This window comes from Physcomitrium patens, chromosome 6, assembly GCF_059467195.1.
Source record: "Physcomitrium patens ecotype Gransden chromosome 6, ASM5946719v1, whole genome shotgun sequence".
NCBI lineage: Eukaryota > Viridiplantae > Streptophyta > Bryopsida > Funariales > Funariaceae > Physcomitrium > Physcomitrium patens.
The window spans coordinates 20814445-20836871 of record NC_143415.1 but is presented as its reverse complement, the minus strand read 5'-3'; the positions used below and the strand labels follow the sequence as shown (position 1 = coordinate 20836871).

Below are 22427 nucleotides of genomic sequence, written 5' to 3'. Positions count from 1 at the left end.
ATAAAAAAATAAACTGTTGCGGAATTATGGTACGAGTTAATAATATTTTGTGAGTTGGGTGCAACTTCGAGGTGAGTTACATGACGCGGTTTCCTTCAAACATGGGCTCAGGTGTACAGACAACTCATGTTCAACAGAGATCCAAATACTAGTTTCGTTTTTTCTGTGAATTAATGTACATGTAGCCATATGTTTGTAGTTGTATTTGTTTTTCCAAGGATGCATCCAAGACTCAGGAGCAGATTTTGGTGAATGAACCACACTGAAGTGAAATCCCTGACCAAAATTTCATCATTGGCCACAGAATCTCTTTTTTTTTTTTTTTTTTTTTTTTTTTCTCTCTAAACAAAACAGTTTGGAAATGGTCATTAAGAGTCTGAATGATCATTGTGTAGCAGTGAGCATGTCTGAGTTTCCAACGCACCAATTTGGACCGTATCTTATTCCTGATTATCAAGTGACAACTTCTTCCTGAAACAGTCGAGTGCATCATTTTAGGACTCCCTGTTTTAATTTTCAGGAAATTCCCTCCTGGGCTAGAAACACCTGTGAAGAATTGAAGTATTTTTATTCACAATTCACCTTGTAAGTGGGTCAGAGTTCGGAGATGTCAATGCTATAGTTAATCAGAAGAGTTGATGCTTGCTTGAAACATCTATTCTTTCATTCCTGCATTGAAATGTTGAAATGCCTAGTCAGAGTAAATTTTAATTCTGCTGCAACAATTTTAAAACTTCACATGACCATGGCAGGGCGTCTTCATCGCCACCAAAGTCGTCTTAGGATCACTTCGTACGGGCAGGTGACCATAAAAAGTTCGACGTCTCAATCTAATGCATGTTGCAAGTCCATAGTGAGTATCATCAACTGCAACTTCGTTTCAAAGCGTGCGCCATGAGATATAGACACACAGCAAAGGCAGAAGATTTGCAAGTGAAAAAACAGCCACGAATCAATATCGTCAACAAAAAACCTAGTTCAACCTAGTCCAAACTATTTGAGAAATTCAATGCATACAATCGATCTTCTTTCTTAGCGGGTGCCGGCACAATGTGCTTTTAACAAGCTGTCGGAAGGAAAATTCATGATATAGACATCCGTGTCTCTCTTGGCTCCAGCATAAAAGCGGTTACATCCCGACGCACAGACTCATTAATTTGGGAAGATTTTTCAATATTTTAGAGGACAAAGAAATTGTGGATCCACTGATTTGCAATGCCAGTTCACATTAAGACTTACACTGCAAGCCGAGTTTGAATCAGGGCGATTAGTACCTTCCCTGCTCGAGTTTTAACAGTTGCCTGTCCATCAGATGAGTTAAGTCTTCGCGTGCCTCATCAGCACCGCAACCTTTTTTCTGACATTCGGATGTAAAAATGCTGAACAGTGAGAGATCCTGCCGTGAAGATCAGAAAGTCACTCTGCACTGGTGCACTGTCTAAGGTTCCAGCTCTCTCTCCATTTTACCTGATGAAACCCGATCCGAACTCTGACGACGCAGGATAGTTTTGTTGCATCCCCTCCAGTTTCAGGGACTCCAGACCGAGTTGATGAGATTCTAAGTCAGCACGTGTTGCGAGCTTTGGGGTACTGCAAAATGATGATCAGCTGCATGCGGCTCCGACATGAGTGGGCCGCACTAACAACAACTCTGCAACATATCTTCGCTTGAGAAAAAAGGCGCAATGACTCGAGTCTGTTGCTAGGTAGGTTCATAACACCAACTCCTGACAAGCGACTCACATCATTCCAATCCACCGAGGATGATGACTACCACACGCCCAGGGTCAGTACCTACAGTGTGCGTCTACTCTTGAACATTCAATTCCAGCTCCTGTTTGTTCACAGTCCAGTTGCAGGATTATGAAGTCGCACGCCCATGGCGCTTCCCCCGATGAACGGCACCTCATCGGGTGGTCTTCGTCGTCGCCTCGCGGCAGTGGTTACGAACGATTGAGAGAAAGAGAGTGCTCACCAAGCTAGCTCGCACTGATAGAGCTCTCTCATTTGCGCAGGCAGCGCCGAATTATGGCACCAACTCCCGAGGCGGAGAGTGGATGGGCCTCGTCGAGGGCGGTGAGCCAAGCGTTTGGTAGCGGCCATGGATTGCTCTCAACTACACTCCATCAATGCTATCTCTTCAGTATTATTATCATTATTATTATTATTCACGCATTGTTGCATACCCAATAGAAGCGCAATCACATTGCATACCCAAGGAAAACCTAGATTACTCTGCGTGCGTGCGTGCGTGCGTGCGACAGCCACAGAATCGTTGAGGCAGCACCCTGCTCCGCTTCTCGCAGCACCCTGCTCCGCTTCTCGCAGCTCCCTCTCGAAGAAGCTTGCGGCGACACACTCCTCCTCTCGGAGAAACCCTAGCGCGCCAAATTCCTTGCCATGTCAGATACTCGCCAATTTGTTTGTGTATTATGTGGACAGTCCTAACCCCTCCGATTTCGTGCCACGAGTGCGATCCCGGCCACGTCACTTGCACAGGTGGCCGATCGTCTTATTCAGCCGCTCTTGGATACGTTCGTAGTGTACTTTTTACGACACGGGTCTACTTTAAAGGCTCTCTCCTCTTCATGGAATATGTACAAGTTTTAGGATGAAACAATTTGCTCTTGACATGAATCCAAAAATTTGGCGTTTAGAATATATCCTTTTGACAAAATAAAGTTACAAATCATTAATTATACAACCTTAATTTGATAATCATGTGTTTGTTAGTTTATATGCCTTGTATAAATACATGCAAACCACCAAGATACATGGTGAATTATTCATACTTTTCTAAGGCATCCTATCACATCATTCTATTAGGGCTCAATGGAATGTGACATGGCTCAAAGCAGCACTTTAGTTTTTTGAATTTCTTTATTCTTTTTTATGCTTTTCCAATTCAATGCTTGTGGATGAACTAGCAACCTCACTTTCCATTTGGAAGCTCATAGAAGTTGGAGAATAAAAATTGAAGTGCAGATCCATCCAATTTTGTCCTTTTGATGTGGATATCTACCATATAATGATAATAAAAAATAATAACGATATTTCTCCACAAGAAAAATAAATAATAGATCATAAGGATTTCAAATTTTCATCTCCTTGCCAGTTTTGATGAGGAACCCATGTTACATTTGTATAAGTTTGCTGTCCACTGTCCATAAATGGTAGCATATCTACTTACAAATCTTATTCACATTGAATTTTATTAAGAATTCTGATGCAATGGATGTCAGGTGTCATGTCCATTTTCAAGGACCATAATGTAACAAAAGGTAGTTGTATTCATTACTATGTAGTTTTATTCTGTGAATCATTTGCCCTTTCTTGGAATTCTTAGCCATCACAGATTAGATACATATTTAAAGGAGAGTTATTAACTGTAAGAATATTATAATTGATAATAAGTATTTTAATAATGTTTTAAAAAAGATTGTTCAACTATCAACATCTGAAACAAACCAATGTGAAGCAAAGTTGTTGAGAGCTGAATATTGAATTGTTGCAAGGTTTTGAAACTCTCCATGAGTCTTCTGGGATTAATTATGAGCTAAGATGGTAATAAACAATAACACACAGCATGACATTTTAAAATTTTAAGTGGTGACCCCTTCATCCTTGTAAAGTCTCCATTAAGTAATAAAATACTTGTTTGGTTGTTTGTTTGTTAGTTTTTTCTATTGCATTCATACTGCAATCAAAAGAATCCTATTGAACTCAAAATTTATCAACAAATCATTTATTGAGACAAGTTTGCTATAGCATATGTATTTTAACATTTGTACGTATTTTTAAAAGGTATTAAAACATACGTCTATAAATTTAATTAACCTGTCAAAATCAATATTTTGGATAAAAGTTTTTTTTTTTTTTTTTTTTTTTTTTTTCACTCCCTCTATATTTTCTTACGTAAAGTCCAACCAATTCTCTTGTTCACCAAAAATACTCCTAAAAAAATTTTAAAAAATGAAGTAAAACGACATTCTAGTTGATAAGGAATGAAGTTAGAGGAGTGGATAATTACTTTCTGATACCGAGATAAAGATAAATTTTGACACGCAGTTTACAAGATACACTTTAAGAATGAATATAATAATAACATAAAAATGGGGGTCTGTACACAACATCAACTTATAATTTAATATTTACCTAAAACTGGAACAATAGCTATTGTAGAATCTCACTGCTAATATAATATAGCTTGGGTTACGGCTGGGGCTGCCAGATTGGTGGGTTCCAGGCTGATGGAGCGCCGCTGTTGAGGCCGCCAGAGGCTGGCTGCGGCTGGCGGCGGCGATGTGAATTAAAGGGGCTGAGTGGGAGGCATGGAATGAATGAATATATGGATGAAAGATAGAGTTGAGGGATGAATATGAGCCAAGTTGTCTGACAGCGGGGAGCTGGCTACAAGGGGGGGGGGTTGGCGATAAACCTCCCTACTCAATCCGGTGGTTCCTCCATCGCAGGCCGTCGGATTGAATCATTCTCTCAGATTCAATCGGATCCGCTGATCGGATTTATGGGAACAGAGGAAGGGAACGAAGGGAAAACCATGGGGTGGGCAGGTTGGGAACTCAGAACCCGTTGCTCATTGGGCCCGCATTCACATACATGGCTGCTGAAGTTTGTTCAGGGGCTGCCTCTCTGTCCCAATTTTCAACCATCCCTCTTGTTTCAACAAATACTTTTTTGTTGTCACACACAACACCATTCAATGTACATGATACTTTTTTTGTTTCCAAGAGAATTTTTATAACTCAAAAAATTCACTCATTAATTTTTTTTTTGCAAACACGAATATTTTATTAAAAAAGATTTATCATCAATAATTTATTTTGTACAATAAATAAAATATAGATTAGCTATATTGTAGTTTATTTCATTTCTGTAATAAATATTTAATTTACACAAAATCTACTGTAAAGATCGTAAAATTTTATTGTTATAATTTTAAAAAAGTTAAGAAAACTTGTTAAATTAAGTTTTTCTTTAAAGTATTATTTTGGTACAAGCTATTAAACTATAAAACATTTTCTACAAGCATCATGTATCTTAAGTAGTTTTACAATTAAAGAAAAATACAATAACCATAATAATATGGTTGTAAAAACCACCACTAAAATAAGTCTTTGTTATGTATAGTGGTGAATTCCACATATGAAAAATCATCAAATCAAATCAAATTCTCATATAAAGTGCCAAATTTTGCATCCACACACTTAAAAAAATCTAAATCTTTGAAGAACAATTCTAGATCTTCGTCAACATTGCATTCTTCCTTATCTAGTGCAATACTATTATCTTTTTTTACAATCACTAAGTTTTGGTAATTCTAATAAAGAATATATTTATATCACTATACTTTAGACATATTTCTTTGTACAAATTATATAGTCTCACTCATGTACGCTTCTTTTAAACAACTTCTTGTCTTTGTTGAAGAATTTTGAGTCAATTAAGTTTTGGTGCTATTAGATTCTTTCTATTATATGTTTCTTCGTTATTTAATTTTAACTTCTTTTTTTGGCTTTTAAGTCCAAGTCTAGTACTTGTAACATGAGCTTATATTAGGGTGATACTACTACCTTCTCTTGGCATAGGAATTTGTAGGAATCTTGATAATAAGTCCTTTATATCTCATGAGAATACGAAGATTGATTCTATTGCTTTATTAAATATATTATATTGTTCTATAGTCAAGTCTTTTATCTAATTTGGTATAATTAAGTTGGTTATTTTAAACAATCTATGGACTTAAATATCATGCTTAGGAATCTGAATTCCACTATTTCTTTCATTCCTAAGATCATCGCATTGTCCATCACTTACACCATCATCAATAACATCTTCTTCTTTATTGAAGAAGCTACTATGTTCATATGCGCTTGGTAATAAATCCAACAAATGTAGATATTTTTCTTTAAGAATCCATCTTATAATCTACATGTATTTACATATAGGTCTATAATTATTACATTTGTATTGTTTACAAGATAAACTAATAATATACCATTTTATTAGAATGTCTTAGCTTCAAAAGGAAAATTCTATGTAGCATGCATCAAAACTTTCAAATTTGACAATTGATCTTATTGTAACACTTAGCCAACCACTAAGTCTTGTGCAACCTTGCTATTTGTTGCTTGTCTTTGTCTCTCAAAGAATACTTCTTTGATTCACTCAATGCATGGATATTGTTGTAGTATTGCACTAAAGTGTTTCTTCCAAAATAATTTTCTATATCTAGCTAGCATATTAGTGGAATGATGACCTTATCTAGTTGTCAATTCATCTTTCTATTTAAAAAGCTATACTTTACATATTCCCACATGTATTCCATAAAGTTAGTTATGTTAATAGGTCTATAGTCATACATCCTAGTCCATTTTAGCCACATTAACATATATTAGTTATTATATCAAGCTCAACCATTTACTTCATATTTGAGTATCATTTGATTTTTGGCATATATAGTCTTTAATCTTTTATACTTAGTGTCAATTTTTTTTCTTAGTATTAGCTTTTAATATGAAGCATAATGTCTTATATAAATCAAAACTCTCATTTTTATGAAATTTATGTAATAAATACCATATCCATGCTTTCTTTGTATAGAACTAATAAAAAAATTATATAACACTTAGCTTGAATTTTATATTTTTTTTTCAATACAAACAATCTTCATTAATGGCTTTCATTCAAGCCTTATATTTTGTATTATTTTTATCAATTACTTGTCAAGGATAAGAACTCGATGAAAAATCAATTCAGACAAGTGAGCCTTTATTCAAAGAAAGGTAACAAAATATAAATAAATAAGTATGTATATTGAAAGAGAAACTAGAATGGCTATTACCAAAAGACAAGAAAACTAGAGACCCTTGAAACGAGACGGGAAGCAAGAAAAGAGTTGACAAGAGTGAAGAAGGCTTCACTCTTGTCTCTATATATACTATCAAACTAGGAGCTACGTGGCGACGTTCTATAGGACCTCCAATATGTGTTGACTTTGTAGGACACATGCCTTGACTTATAAGGTAAGTTTTTCTATGTGTGGGCCACATAGTTAGCTTGATCTTCAAGTTAACAATATGTGTGGCACATGGCCAACTTGTTGACTACGTTTCTAATCTAAAAAGTCAATTAAAGACACCTATGAAGTCAAAGCAATGTCTATAAAGCTTCTAGAAGCTTCTAGAAGCTTCCATATTAACTTACTTTTACCTACTTGTATATGTAATTACTAGCTTATATGAGTATGTCCGTGACATTATCTCCCCTTCTAGGAACGAGTTCGATGAGGAGCGATAACCATATGTTGACGAAATCTATGATGCGACAAATTATATTCGCCACATACTATGATCTTTGTTCTCTTCGAAGATGATTGATAGGACCTCTCAACCATTGATAGTGTCCTATACCAGGGCAGGAAGACCACCCACTTATTTGATCATTGTTGAGGCCTTCATAACTTCCTTCAAATATAACATTTGGAACACCATTAGGAGTTGTTCCTACCTCTAGCAAAATCACCAAACGTCGGGAGTCCCTTCCCAAATCGTAATATCAAACGCATTGTATCTTGCCATCTATTTGAAGAAGAATATGTCATTCTTGAAGATCTTCATCTCGATTGCGTCGTCTTGAAGGTTGTGACAATCGTAATATCTCGTCCGATAGGTTAGCAAATGAAAGCTTTTGAGTCAAATCTGTTGGTTGTTGGTTCTCCATCTCTTGAGCGTCGCAACTACAAAGAAGCTACAAACAAGGATTGAAAGTAGAATGTTATCTTGCCTAGATGTTGTTTCTTTTATAAAGAAGGTTTTCATCTTGATTTTGATGGATGTTGTCAATGAAAAGCCTCCACTGCCTTTGCTACATTTGTAAGATTTTTTATTGGTTCCCATGTGCATTCACTAATATCATATCCGCGCCAATGGACAAGATATTCTAATTTATTTCAGCACCGCCTTGAATCTAAGACTTCTTCTACTTCAAACTCTTTATTATTGTTCACTTCTATAGGAGGAGGTGGAGCTTATCGTCTTTTTGATATGTCCACTGTCTTGTATGGTTCAAGAAGAGACACATGGAATACATGATGGATTTTCATTGACTCCAATAGATGTAAACGATATGCAACTAGATTGATTTGTGTAGAAATAGAAAATGGTACCAGCCTTCGACAGTCCAATTTGTCACAAGCACGAGTAGTCTTGATATTACGATGAAGTAGCCATACCTTATCACCAAAGAGGAATGGTGGTTGTTCCTTTCGATAGACATCCGCATTGACCTTTTGTTGTTCTTGAGCTTCTTTTAATTGCACCTTCATTGTTGCATGTAGCTCTGATAAATGAATTGCCAAATCTTTTGCAACAAGATTATCAACTTTTGAAAAGTCAAAAATATCAAGTCATAGATGATAACTATAATTAGCAAAGAAAGGTGTTTGTTTTGTAGAAGAATGTACCATGTTATTGTAAGCAAACTCTTCCAATGGCAAAAGAGTTGTCCAATCATCTTGTTGGTAGTTAATGGTACATCTTAAATATTGCTCCAAAACTTGATTAATACGCTTCGTTTGTCCATGAGTTTGAGGATGGAATGCCGAAGATAGTTTTATATCCACTTTTAAAATCTTGAAAAGAGTCCGCCAAAATCTTGATACAAATTGAGTTCTCCTATCTGATATAATATCCTTAGGTAATCCATGATAGCGATAGATATTGTCAAGAAAGAGCTTAGCTGTTTCTTCACCTGTGATAGATTTTGTACATAGTACAAAATATGCCATTTTGGTAAAACAATCTACTATCACGAATATAGAATCATAAGAACCTGAGATTGGAAGATCCGTGATGAAATCCATACAAACAGAAGACAATGGTTGTTCTGGAATGGGTAATGGCTGAAGAAGTCCAAAAGGTCAATGACGAGGAGTTTTTGATCTTGAGCAAACATCCTATGATAATACCAAATTTTTGACTGCCTTCCACATTTGAGGCCACCAAAAATCCCTAGATATCAGCTCCAAAGTCTTATTATATCCAAAATTTCTTGTTATTGGAAAGTCGTGATGATCTTGAAGAATATGTAAACATGCTTCTCCTTCTCGAATATATAGGCGTCCTTCGAAATAGAATAGGTTGTTCTTGAATTGAAATTTAGAGGGATCATGAGATTTAGAAGAATTATTCTTGATATCATGAACAAGAGGGTCCGAAGACATACTTAACTGGACTTGCTTTAGAAAAGTTAAATCAACAATCAATGTTGATTTTATTGCTCAAAGATGAAATTACTCTGACTTCAAGAGAAATGTTCTCTGTTGCTCAAAAGCTGCATCTCCTTCTTTTGGTGCAAGATAAGAATATCTAGACAAGGCATCGAACAAACCTTGTTGTTTTTTAGGCCGATAAGTGATGATGAACTTGAATCTTGATAAAGACATGCTCCAATGAGCTTGACAACGATTTAATACACGTGTTGACATAAAATATTCGAGGTTCTTGTGATCTTTATACACGGTGACTGGACTGGAAGCGCCTTCTAGATAATGATGCCATTCTTGAAAAGAATCCACAACTGCAAGAAGTTCTTTGTCATGGATCTCATAATTGATTTCTACTGCTGAAAATTTTCTTGAATGAAAGGCTATTGGATGAAGTTTTTCATTTGTTCCCATTTCTGACAAAATCGCACCCAGAGCAAAGTCTGATGCATTTGTTTTCATAAAGAATGCTTTGGAAAAATCAATACGATATAAGATTGGTGGAGAAACAAACGTTGTCTTCAAAGATTCAAAAACAACTTTCGCTTCTTGATTCTATTGGAATTTGTCTTTACAAGTCAAACGTGTAAGTGGAGCTACAACTCGAGAGAAGTCTTTGATGAAGATTCGATAGTAGTTGGCAAATCCCAAAAAGTATTAGATATCTCTTACTGTTTTGGGAATCTTTCAATCTATAATAGTTTGAACTTTCTTAGGATCCATCATAAGTCCATCATTTGAAATGATGTAACCTAAGAAATCGACTTGAGTAGTGTGGAATATACACTTTTTCATCTTGGCATAGAATCATGCATTTCTTAATTTTTGTAACACACGACGAATATGAAGTTCATGTTCTTCTGGATTCTTAGAATAGATCAAGATATCGTCTAGATAACAGACCACAAAATCATCCAAAAACTCTCGAAAAACATCATTCATAAGATGTTGAAAAGCTGCTAGTGCATTTGTAAGTCCAAAAGGCATGACGTTGTATTCAAAATGTCCATACCTAGTTCGAAATGCAGTCTTCCATTCATCTCCTTCTTTGATGCATACTAGATTGTATGCTCCCTGAAGATCTATTTTTATATAGATCTTAGCTTGATTCAGTTGATCAAGAAGTCCAGATACTAAAGGTAGTGGATACTCATTCTTGATGGTAATCTTATTGAGTCATTGATAATCAACACACATCTGCAATGATCTATCTTTTTTCTTCACAAATAGAATTGGAGCTGCTGCCAGAGATTTAGAATGGTGTATGAAATTCTTGGCTAGATTTTCTTCAATATACTCCTTGAGTTCAGTCAACTCATTTTGTGATAAATTGTAGATTGGTCCGAATGGCGGTTGTGCTCCTTCTTGAAGGTCAATTGAGCAATCATAGGAACGATGTTCCGGGAGTGTATCCGCATTCTTTTTTTCAAATACATCTTGAAATTCTTGATATTGGCTTGGAATGCCACTTGAAGTCTTTTCACTAGTAAAAATAGGTGTGGCATAAATAATATATGGTGATTCTTTCTTAGCAGTATACAAGAAAGCTTTTGCACCTATAAATACGGGTTTAATTGAACTGGACCTATGACTCTCTACTTCATTAATTACAATGTTACTTATTCTTTTAGAGAAAGTAAGACTTCGAAAGATCCAATCTATTTGAGGGTTGTATTTTTCTAATCACGATAAATCTAAAATGACTGGATTAGAGGGAGATCTAATGATATTAAATACTACAAAACTATTATAGCCATTGATTATTACTTCTATAGCAAGGATTTCGTGAGTAATATCTCCAAAAGACAATAGACGACCATCTATGACCTCTACATGAACAGGTTTAGTTTTCTTTACTAAAGATATGCTATGTCTTTTAGTTAATTCTTCATCTAAAAAATACGTTGAGGCTCCCGAATCTAACAAGGCAGAGACTTTGTAATATTTAGGTTCTAAAATAACATTTAATGTAAAACAAGGAGAGGGCTCTTAGGAGAGAATAGGATCTTTACTAGATATTGTGTAAGGTTCTAGCCGCACGGTCCCTATTGTAGCTGGACAAACTCGTTTTTTGACATATTGTCTTCTTTTACAGCCATACTCCTCATTTTTTGATTACGTTGTTTCTTTGGATAATGTTGAGCAGTGTGCTTTCGTTCTCCACAATATAAACATAATCTTTCTTGACGACGACGAGTCTTTTCTTGCTTAGTAAGAGGTTTGAAACGTACTGCATCAATTTGCATATCATCTACTTTCGAATGTATATATTGAAGAGGTGTTGGTGTTGGTATTGAATTATAGTAACGTTGAGGTTGGTTCTCAGATCGGAATTCAAAAAGATGATTGTCGCACTTCACAGCAAAGTCAATTGTTTGACTCAATGTTTGAGGATCAGGTAAGTTGAGCATTAATTTTTTTACCTCATATTATAATTCGTAGAGAAATTGGCTAATAAGTGTAGCATCATCCCACTTGATATCAGTTGTAAGTTGTCAAAATTATGAAAAGTACAATATTACTGATCGATTGCCTTGTCGTAAAATACGGATCTTATTGGTTGCATCACGAATTACATCATGTTCTCCATACATGGATCGAAATTCCGCCAGAAAAACCTCTAGATTATCCAATATTGAATCTCGTCGTTCAAGAAAAGATGAAAATTACGATAGTGCTGAATCTGAAAGAAGCGTATCAATGAATCTAACTTGCGATCCTAGAGTTGGATAGCTTTGGGGTTGAAGTTCAATCACAAGTTGCACTTCATTGATAAATCCTCAAAACTTAGATCTGGTGCCATCAAACTTCTCGAGTAGGGCAATTCTTGGTTCTCTAATATTTGAAGGACGTTCCACCAAGGAGAAAGGACATGGTATGGTGCAGATATTGAAGCAGCTCCAACCATTTCTATATCTTCACTTCTTGCCAATCTTGTTGCTCCTTGTGGTGGTAAATTGAGTTGATGCATCGCAAGTATTAATTTCCTCAATTGTTCTTGCATTTGTACCATTGCACTCTTCATTTCAATAAGTTCTGCCATGATAACACTTAGAAGAGAGAAGATGTCTAATATCGCTTAAGACAAATAGAAGAGAGGACTTGAGAACAAAGAAAATACTAAGGACAATATCAGTTTAGAAGAGGATAATCCGCAACTTCTAATATGCTTATATCTTATCAAGAAAAAAGAGTAATCTACTTTTAATCAAGATTAGACAAAGCTCTGATATTGTAGGTATATTCTTGTCAATCTGTCAAGGACAAGAACTCGATGAAAAATCAATTCAGACAAGTGAGCCTTTACTCAAAGAAAGGTAACAAAATATAAATAAATAAGTATGTATATTGAAAGAGAAACTAGAATGGCTATTGCCAAAAGACAAGAAAACTAGAGACCCTTGAAACTAGATTGGAAGCAAGAAAAGAGTTGACAAGAGTGAAGAAGGCTTCACTCTTGTCTCTATATATACTATCTAACTAAGAGCTACGTGGTGACGTTCTATAGGACCTCCAATATGTGTTGACTTTGTAGGACACATGCCTTGACTTACAAGGCAAGTTTTTCTACGTGTGGGCCACATAGTTAGCTTGATCTTCAAGCTAACAACATGTATGGTACATGGCCAACTTGTTGACCACGTTTCTAATCCAAAAAGTCAATTAAAGACATCTATGAAGTCAAAACAGTATCTATAAAGCTTCTAGGAAGCTTCCATATTAACTTACTTTTACCTACTTGTATATGAAATTACTAGCTTATATGAGTATGTCCGTGACATTACTATTATGTTTGGTTAAATTATACTTATGATTTGAAATACAATATACATTAAGAAATACAATGCCATTTGCTCTTAATTAATATCCTTGCTAACAAGACAAAGCATCAAAAAATTGACATGTCCAATTCCATTACATTGAGGCATATCCTAACATACAATGGCATACGCTAATGATTGATCTTAAATATTAAGTCTATGATCTATGCTAAGTTTGGCATAATATTCTTTGCACTTTTGAACATGTCTTTTTTTTGTATCAATAATATATATATTCACTTCTCTACTATTGGATTCTCTAGATTATAAGCTTGTTAAAAAATTACCTTTTTATTTTCCATCTATTTAGAGATTGTTTCTCTTTCTACTTCATAGTTATTTTTATTGCATCTTTTTTTATTTTAAGATAATATGATAGATTTGATACTTCTTTTGAATTGAAAAAATAAAACAAAATAAAAAAATTGTTGCTCATGCAATAGAGTTTTTTTTTAAAAAAAATCTTTGCATCTTTTAAAATATGCTAAGGAAAATTTGATGTTATTAAGATTATCAAATATCTTAGTATAATTATTAGTTGTACTTTGATGAATATGTAAAAAATAATTATCATTTTTTGATATAGGATCATGGATATTATGACTTGCATTAATATGAACTTTAATATCTTATCCTTCATCCTTGAGATATATGTTTTTACAAAAAACTTACATTTTACATGTCTTTTAGAAAATTGTTATTTAAGCTTACCACTTTTGTTGATTGAATCAAAATCTTTATTGCAAATTTTTTATTTCCAATTACATGCAAAGATTGCCATCTTTAAAGCATAAAATATCCTTCTTTAATATTAATGGATTAGCTTCAATACCAACATATTTTGGGCTTTTAGATTATTTATCTCTTTATTTATTTATTTATTTATTTATTTAAATATAAGAAATTATATAATATTAGAAGTTTTTATTGAAGTTACTAATCTTGTTTATTAATCACTCCTTCAAATTTAGATTTTTTAAACTTACACTCAATATAAGTCTTTATGACTTTCATAATATAAGTCTTTATGACTTTCATAATATAAGTCTTTAGAATCCCATGTTTGTTACTTTCTACAATCTATTTGAAATGACAAACTTTTGGAAGAATTTTTGTTTTATAATATGAGACCTTCTTCCACAATGCAAATTTCATAACTATTGATGCTTATATGTCAATGTATGAAATAATATAATTTGGATACTTTTTATTATATAACCAATGTTTACTATTATACAACTTAAGTATCCCAAAATCATTTCTAAGATTTCTTCTTTTTTTCAAAATGGTTTTATGAAATACTTCAATTGAAGTTTTTACTTGAAAAATAAAATTAGCATTCAATCTAATAATAGTATCATGTGTGGTGATTATTACCTCTTTTCAACCATTGAATTAAATATTCTCTCAATTCATGTTTAAAGCAATAGTATCTTTTTGGAATGAACGTTAGAAGATTGAATTTGGGTCTAGAACCACTTTCATCTCTTCTTTATCTTCTTCTCCTTTAGTATCAAAAAGCCATCAGAAGTTGAAGTTGATTTCATCATTTGAAGAAATATTGTTGAGGTAAAAAACCTCAAAGACTTTGTTAATAGCTTCAATCACACCCCCATCTTCTAAGCTTTAAAATATGATACTTACTTTACTTACACAAACCACACACAATATGATTAATGTTGCAAAAATTTAATACTTTAAATCAATATTTAACTTATTATTAGTATTTTCAACCACTAAATTCTCACATTAGTCATTGCCAATATTTTAATTATAACTTAGTGGGCATGGATCCCCCTACTAAGTTGCTCAAATAGTGACCATTTCTTCTGCTCATTTTCCATCCATTTTTTACCATCTATCTTTCTTTTGTGGTAAAAAAAATGATCACCATCCATGCACATTTTTTATTTTTTCCATGCATTTTTATTTCAATTCATGCTTGGTGGTAACAATTACCACCATATTTCTTATTGATGCACATTTTTCCTTGCTTTTCTTTTTCCTATAATTGCCACCACCGTACACTATAAAGAAGCACTACTTTCTTCATATTTCTCTCTATAAGATTCAACAAGTCTCTTCACCCGTTGCAAGCCACAACATCTAGTTCTATGATACAAAAACTTTTATAGAAGACCTCCCACCCCGAGCCTTGGGTCAACCTGCTTGCGAGAGGGGATGATGGGTAGGACTTACGGCCTCCTTCCTTGCGAGAGCTGGGCAAGCTCTCCACCCATTGGCTACAAGATCCCTTGCCCCGCCATGCCCCTCGCGCTTCCTTGTTCACATCGCCAAGTTCTCCCTTGTCCGTGCCACTAGTTCCCCTAGAGCTCCTCTATCCGCCCCTTGCATTCCTCCCAACACGCCCCCACATTCCCGATAGATTTTACAACAGACAAGATTGAATTTGGAGATCTAACGGCTGACATGCCTTGAGCCAGTCGATTGGGTTGGGAGGTTTCTGTGACACATAGTGACAAGGGGGAGTGTCACCCGGCTCTTGGTATACGACGTCGGTCTCTACACATACTGTCTGCGGACTAGGTGAGCAGATCTTTTACACTGGTCTACTCCCACCTGTAATGGCTGCACAGGTGAGCTTTTACACTGATCTACACATAACACTCTTCAGCTTCTCGGCTTCAATAGGACTACTGCAGCAGTGAAAGCGCCGCACACCTAATCCAACGAACCCTGCACAAAACCCGAATCAAGAGGTTGTAATGTGCCGGTCTGGTCTGCGCAAGCTGGGCCTAGACTTGGGGTTTGTTTCTAGAGCCCACTAGGAAAGGTTACTGGCAGTTTTAGAGTCTAGTGAAGCAGCTTGCGAACTGCGAATTCTAGTAATTAGTGGCGCATTAACTCACTGTTGCGTAAACATCCACCCCATTAAATGCAGACCTGGGGCGACGCCCACCTCGGCCTAAACCGCAGGCACCCTGTACCCGGCCCGAGTAGTTGAACTTGGGGGACCTGGCCTATCTTCCATATACTCATCCTCCATATTCTCATCCACCACAGCTCACTGCAGAGCTTTTCCTCATTTGCTACCTTCGCAACATCTGTTTGATTAGCTCGAGTCTCCACTACAGCACTCTTTGGGAGATCATTTGCAGCACGATGCAGGGCGAGTAATACACTGAATCTGAAGTATGGATTCCATTAATGACCTAACGCAAACTTTGCGCTGCAGTGATCGATTGGCGCACTGTGCAGCATGATCGCTGATCTCCGGCCAGCTTCTGTATGTCACCGGCTCTTGTAATTGAGGTCTTGGAGTCGGGTTTTACAATTGCAGCACCCTCGTCAAGAACTCCGTCCTGGCGACCCTCTCTGTAGATAGCTGAGGCCACTCAGTCTTTTAGAGGCATTAGTCATTCCCCTTGCTTCCTTTGCCAAAAATTCAGTGAATTTTTTTCGAACCACTGCTCAAAGAAATCCCAGCGCCGGGCGCTTATCATTAAACAGTTAGCCTTCTTCGTACAGTGAATAACTGGCAAGGTGCGGTGCGCAGTATTCATCAACGGAGAAGCTCGTATTCGAAGGGATTTTGAAGGTATTTATCAGTTGGTGGTGGAACTTCAGTGCAAGCTGGAGGACTTTTCAGCAGTTCGGTTTGTGGCGGAGCAATTCCAGACCTGGGTCTTTAGGATCTGGAAGCCAACAGCCGCGATGGAGACGCAAGAACCCGACCCTGTCACAAGCTTTCACTGCAGCGAAAACTATGACGAGGTGGAGAACTGCAGGGTGGAGGGTCGGGCAAATCAGAGCATTGTATCAGATTTGGACGGAACGCTTCTTCGGTCGCGAAGCTCCTTCCCCTATTTCATGCTGCTAGCCTTCGAAGCCGGTAGTCCATTACGGTTCATCATTCTTCTTCTTGTCTCTCCCATCGTTTGGTTCGTCTACAACTTCATCTCTGAGGTAGTCGGTATTAAGATGCTAATATTCATATCGCTTGCGGGGCTCAAAGTGTCAGCCATTGAGTCAGTGGCGCGTGGTGTACTGCCGAAATTTTTCTTGGAGGACATGCACTCCATCAGCTACAGAGTGTTTATTTCCTGCGAGAAACGCTACGTCGTCACAGCCAATCCAAGGATAATAGTGGAGCCATTCCTTAAGGAGTATTTAGATGTAGACGCTGTGATGGGCACCGAGCTTCAAATTTCGAGTGGGGGATATGCTACCGGCTTCGTCACCGGCCCTGGTGTCTTAGTGGGGACAGCGAAGCAACGAGCTGTGAAGAAATATTTTGGGTCCGACCAGCCGGACCTTGGCCTAGGGGACCGAACGAGCGACTTCGCATTCATGGACCTCTGCAAAGAGGCTTACATAGTGCCTAGCTATAAGGAGGTGCCGTCCGTGACGAAGAAAGACTACTTGAAGCCGTTGATTTTCCATGACGGAAGGCTGGTGTGTCGTCCTACGCCGCTGATGGCGCTGGCGGTGACACTTTGGTGCCCGATTGGCTTCGTCTTGGCCATCATCCGAATGTTCATTGGCATAATGTTACCAATGTGGTGGGCTCTCCCTCTAGAAGCCATGCTTGGCGTCACGGTCCGTATAAAGGGAATTCCCCCGACATGTCCCCTTCGGAGCAAGAAACGCGGCGTGCTGTTCGTTTGTTCACATCGCACTCTCCTGGACCCCATTTTCTTGTCTATAGCCGTGCGAAGGAAAGTCACGGCAGTGACGTACAGCATCAGTCGGTTGTCGGAAGTCCTGGCTCCGATCCGAACTGTACGTCTCACGAGAGACAGGAACACAGATGCGAGCACTATGGCTAGTCTCTTGGACGAGGGTGACCTCGTAGTGTGTCCTGAGGGCACCACTTGCCGCGAGCCTTATCTTCTGCGGTTCAGTTCCTTGTTTGCAGAATTGACTGACCAAATCGTCCCCGTAACCATGAACATCAAGATTTCAATGTTTCATGGGACGAGTGCTCGAGGCTGGAAGGGCATGGATCCGTTCTTTTTCTTTATGAACCCCCGCCCTAAGTACGAGGTAACATTCTTAGATCAACTCCCGCATCAGTTGACTTGCAATGGCGGAAAAACTAGCCACGAGGTTGCGAATTACATCCAGCGTGTGTTGGCGAACTCTCTCGGATTTCAATGCACCAATCTTACGCGCAAAGATAAGTACAGGGTGTTGGCGGGGAACGATGGAATTGTACCAGATCGAAGTCTGCGGCAGAGGGCCAGCAGAATATTTGGTTTGCAGTGACATTAGGGTTTACTTGTAACGCCACATGTCAAATCGCAGCATCGGATGGTCCTGTACCCAAATAATTTCCTAGGTGGCGGAGGACCGATTTTTTTCCTCAAATTGTGCGGAGTTAGGGAAAACCTTCGGTCCCCAGCTATGACCCACATGTGCTGCGTTGTCTGCATCCAGCCCGACCTCAACTGTGTCGAGCTTCTGCTGTTGATTGATTGACACCGACTAGAAACCAAATAGTACAATTTTAAGAGGATAAACATCGTGTTATAATTTGGAAAGTTGAACCATACAATTCCTTTCTATCAGTTACAGCGTTTGACTAACTACAGAAACAGGAAGACACTGTTGGACATTGCTCTATCTGCGGCGGTAAAAAGGACACTGGCTGCTTTTCAGAGACGACATATAACTTCGGCTTATGACTGAGTTCTTGTTGCTCCTCAAACCTTGAACTGTAGGACTGTAGCTAGTGTCTCTGCTGTCTCGCCTGTAAGCAGAAGCATTAGGCGTTTGTATTGTGTATTATTCCTACCATTCATTGAAGGACATTGATCTTCATCATTCATGCAACCACTGGCCCCACAACACCTACTTCTGGATCACCACCATGCTTTCGGACTGCGTGTGCATTCGCCATAAATGTCAGCTATAGAACACAACTAGCTCTACTCGGGACGTTGCACTCAGATCGTTGCTGATCAGCAACAGTGTGACCCTGGGTGAGAGGTATTCCAGTGCACTTTTTCTGGTAGTGGGAATCTTCGCAGTGCAGTCAATGAACTAATATGAGTAAGTCGAGTAGGATGAGCTGTGAAGCATCAGATTATCGGAGCATGTTCGTCGGGTACTGCCCAGCAGCAGCACCATCACTGCTCTGCTTTAACGCTTGCATGTCGACTTGCGGTACACGTCGCAACTGAAAGCCCAAGTACGCAGTTTGAATGATAGAGCGTCTTAATGGCCGCGGCCGTGACAACGGCAGTTAGGCTCTGCCAGCGGCAGACTGCGGCACCTACTGGCAAGACTGAGTGGATGAATATCGGTTCATCGTAACCATGGATGACTTATTGGCCATCACACTCATGGATGAACAATAATGCACCACTTCATTAGTTTAACTTGGATTTTTTATTTTTTATTTTATTATTCATTTACTTATTTATTGTGGTTGAGAAAATATATTTACATGACGGGCTGCATTAAAGGTGGGTTTGAATTTTTCATTCCAGAAGTCATGGGACGAATATGAAAATAATAATAATATTAATAATAACAATATCTTGTTTCACAACAAATCTAGTTATGTACCTGGTGAAGTTTTCTCATCCAGATTTAGGGTTGTTAATTTACTTTTCTAAATTATGAAATCCAAGTTCATTTCTAGTTATATACCAATTTAATTTTTATAGTTTCTTATTGAAACGTTGAATTATTAAAGTTCCTTTCAAAAAGTATAATTTGAATTGATCAATGTCAGTATATGTGTGCATGACTAGATTAATGTATCTTATTTATATTTGTATAGGAGAATATTAAATCGACACATGTAAATCTTAAATTGACCCACCTTTGCTCTTATCGTCACTTACCACATCAAGTAGTTACAATTTGTAATCCAACTCTCAAAATTGTTCTCACAATACCAAAATTTTCAACTCTTCTTAAGCAATCTTTAATGGACCCATAATATAAAGTGGTGGTGAATTCCCAAGCTTCAATACAATAGATATTCCAAACTAGAATGAAGAGAGAGAAGCAATGAAGGGAGAGATGAGTAGTGGGTTGATTTAAGATTTAGGTGAATCACCTTAATATTTTCTCATATATATATATATATATATATATACACACACACACACAAATAATAAAAATATACTACATTTAATGATAAGAATAATGATATCAAACAATCTTGATTTATATTATATGACTTGCTGTTAAATAATAATCAAAAGCTAAACTTATTGTACAAAAGGGAGTTTAATAGAACAATAATAGATTAAATATTACAGCAAATTTTAAGATATTGAAGTGGATATTACAAGATTTAGAAAAGACTTGGACTAACAAGGCTAATATGAAAGATATATCATGAATCTTATTTATTTATTTAAAGAATAAATTTATATACAAAACATGATAACCAATCTTCAAATTATATATATATATATATATATATATAGTATCTTAATATGTTAAAAATATTTATGAGATTTCTTTACTTTAATTTTTTTTAAATAATAATAAATAATATTAATTGTATATAATATCACATAGGTTTTTCTTTATGTAATAGAATGTATTTCTGAAGTTTATATTTTAGTCTTTTTTAATACTACATCCATTAATTAAATTTTAATATGCCATGTTTAATGTTGTAATATGTTTTAAAATATTTATTAACTTGCTTAGAATCACATGTAAAATCTAATTCATGTATAGTGTTGAACTGGTACTTTGATCTATTACTAAATTGCACTTGGTGGTATTACCCCTTCATATTTTATTATCCATGGCTACGATGTGGATTCTTTCAATTACCTTGTGGAAACTCTAAAAAGATTAATGACAATGTGAAAGTGTTTTCTTTATGTGGCTTCTTGTTAAATTAAAGTACCAGATATAAATTTATAATATCTGTAATTTATCAGAATTATTAACTCAAGTTTCAAAAATAAGTTTTAATGAAAATTTTGTATACGTTGATGATTAAAAATTTGTAAAGTAGAATTACAAACAAATGAGATGTGGTATTTTAATATTTTGTTACTATAATTAAATATATTATGATTTTAAGGAAAAAAAATTAAAAACTGATTTTTCGGATTTAAAGTAAAATTGCTAATATTTTAGAATCAGGCATCTTTAGTTGGAATAGTACGTTTAATGTACAATTGTCTCCCAATTGTTTCCCAGAAAATTAATCTCCCAAAAACTGATAACCCCCAATAATTAATCAAGATTTTGGAAACTAACCTGAACTAAAATCTAAGTATTTAGTCTTATTTTTTGTTTTGATTAAAAAAATAGTGTGGTTATTAAAATATATTATTAATTGGTTTGAGAAAAAAGCAAGCAATTTAGACATTATTTAATAGAAAACAACATCATTTATAAATTCCACCAACAAGAAAATAATTCATAAGTTTAAAAAAAGAAAAGAATGACATGGAACTACAACACATATCAACATCATTTGTGAAACAACCACATTACTCTATTAACTTAAAATTCAAAATTGAATCAAAGATACCATCATTTTTGTTACAAAAATTATGAAATTGCAAAAAATAATTACAAATTTATTCTTAATTGGCACATGGTCTAGTAAATTATGTTATTCTAACCTTTATTTTTCTGTTTTTCTTTTGTTCTTGATTTATTTATCAAAATAGATAAATGAGTTTTTTTTTAACAAATATATTATTTGAAGAGGATATGAAATGAGATGATGATGCTTTGTGCTAGAAGGTGATTCCACATGGAATGTGCGCCCTCCTTTAGACTTGAATAATAAGGAATGGGGCTCTCAAATCATTACCCTTCACACACACATACACATACTTCTCCCTCCCTCCATTAATTTTAACACCCAAAAGCTCTCACATAGAACACCATTCCCTGTAAGTATAAGTGGGAATGGTAACCAAAACAAATCCCAGTATTTTAAATTTTTTTAATTCAATTCTCTGTGGGACCCAGAGAATATATACATTGCCAGGATTGAAAATTGAACATGCAACATGTTAATGAAAAGTGCTCACACTCTTCAAGTCACCATCAAGCCTCAATTTGTGCTGAAGATTTACATATGGAGACAGGAGGTGTCCCGCAACATTCCATACAACATGATGGTAATGTTGAGTACAAAGGAGTGGTTGAAAAGTTATGTTCACACTTAATGGAACAAGCATCAGGTAAAAAGCTCATCCAGGTTTGAGGTGGAGGCCATCTTCACTGGCTAAGATGAAGCACATGTGTCTACATCCCAGACTTCTGCTATTCATTAAGCACACTATTGACATCTGTCTAGGCCTTCAAAGAATTACAGCACATCATCATCACACAATTTGGTGAGTTTGCAGTACAGTGATGAC

At 36.2% G+C, this 22427-nt stretch overlaps 1 protein-coding gene across 1 annotated transcript; it reads left to right on the top strand.

The window, feature by feature from the left end:
* Positions 1 to 15737: 15737 nt before the first annotated feature.
* Positions 15738 to 18900, top strand: LOC112283247 (glycerol-3-phosphate acyltransferase RAM2). Its single transcript, XM_024521718.3, has one exon. The coding sequence runs from the start codon at positions 16780 to 16782 to the stop codon at positions 18331 to 18333; it is 1554 nt and encodes a 517-aa protein (XP_024377486.1). The 5' UTR covers positions 15738 to 16779; the 3' UTR covers positions 18334 to 18900.
* The last annotated feature ends 3527 nt before the right edge of the window (positions 18901 to 22427 follow it).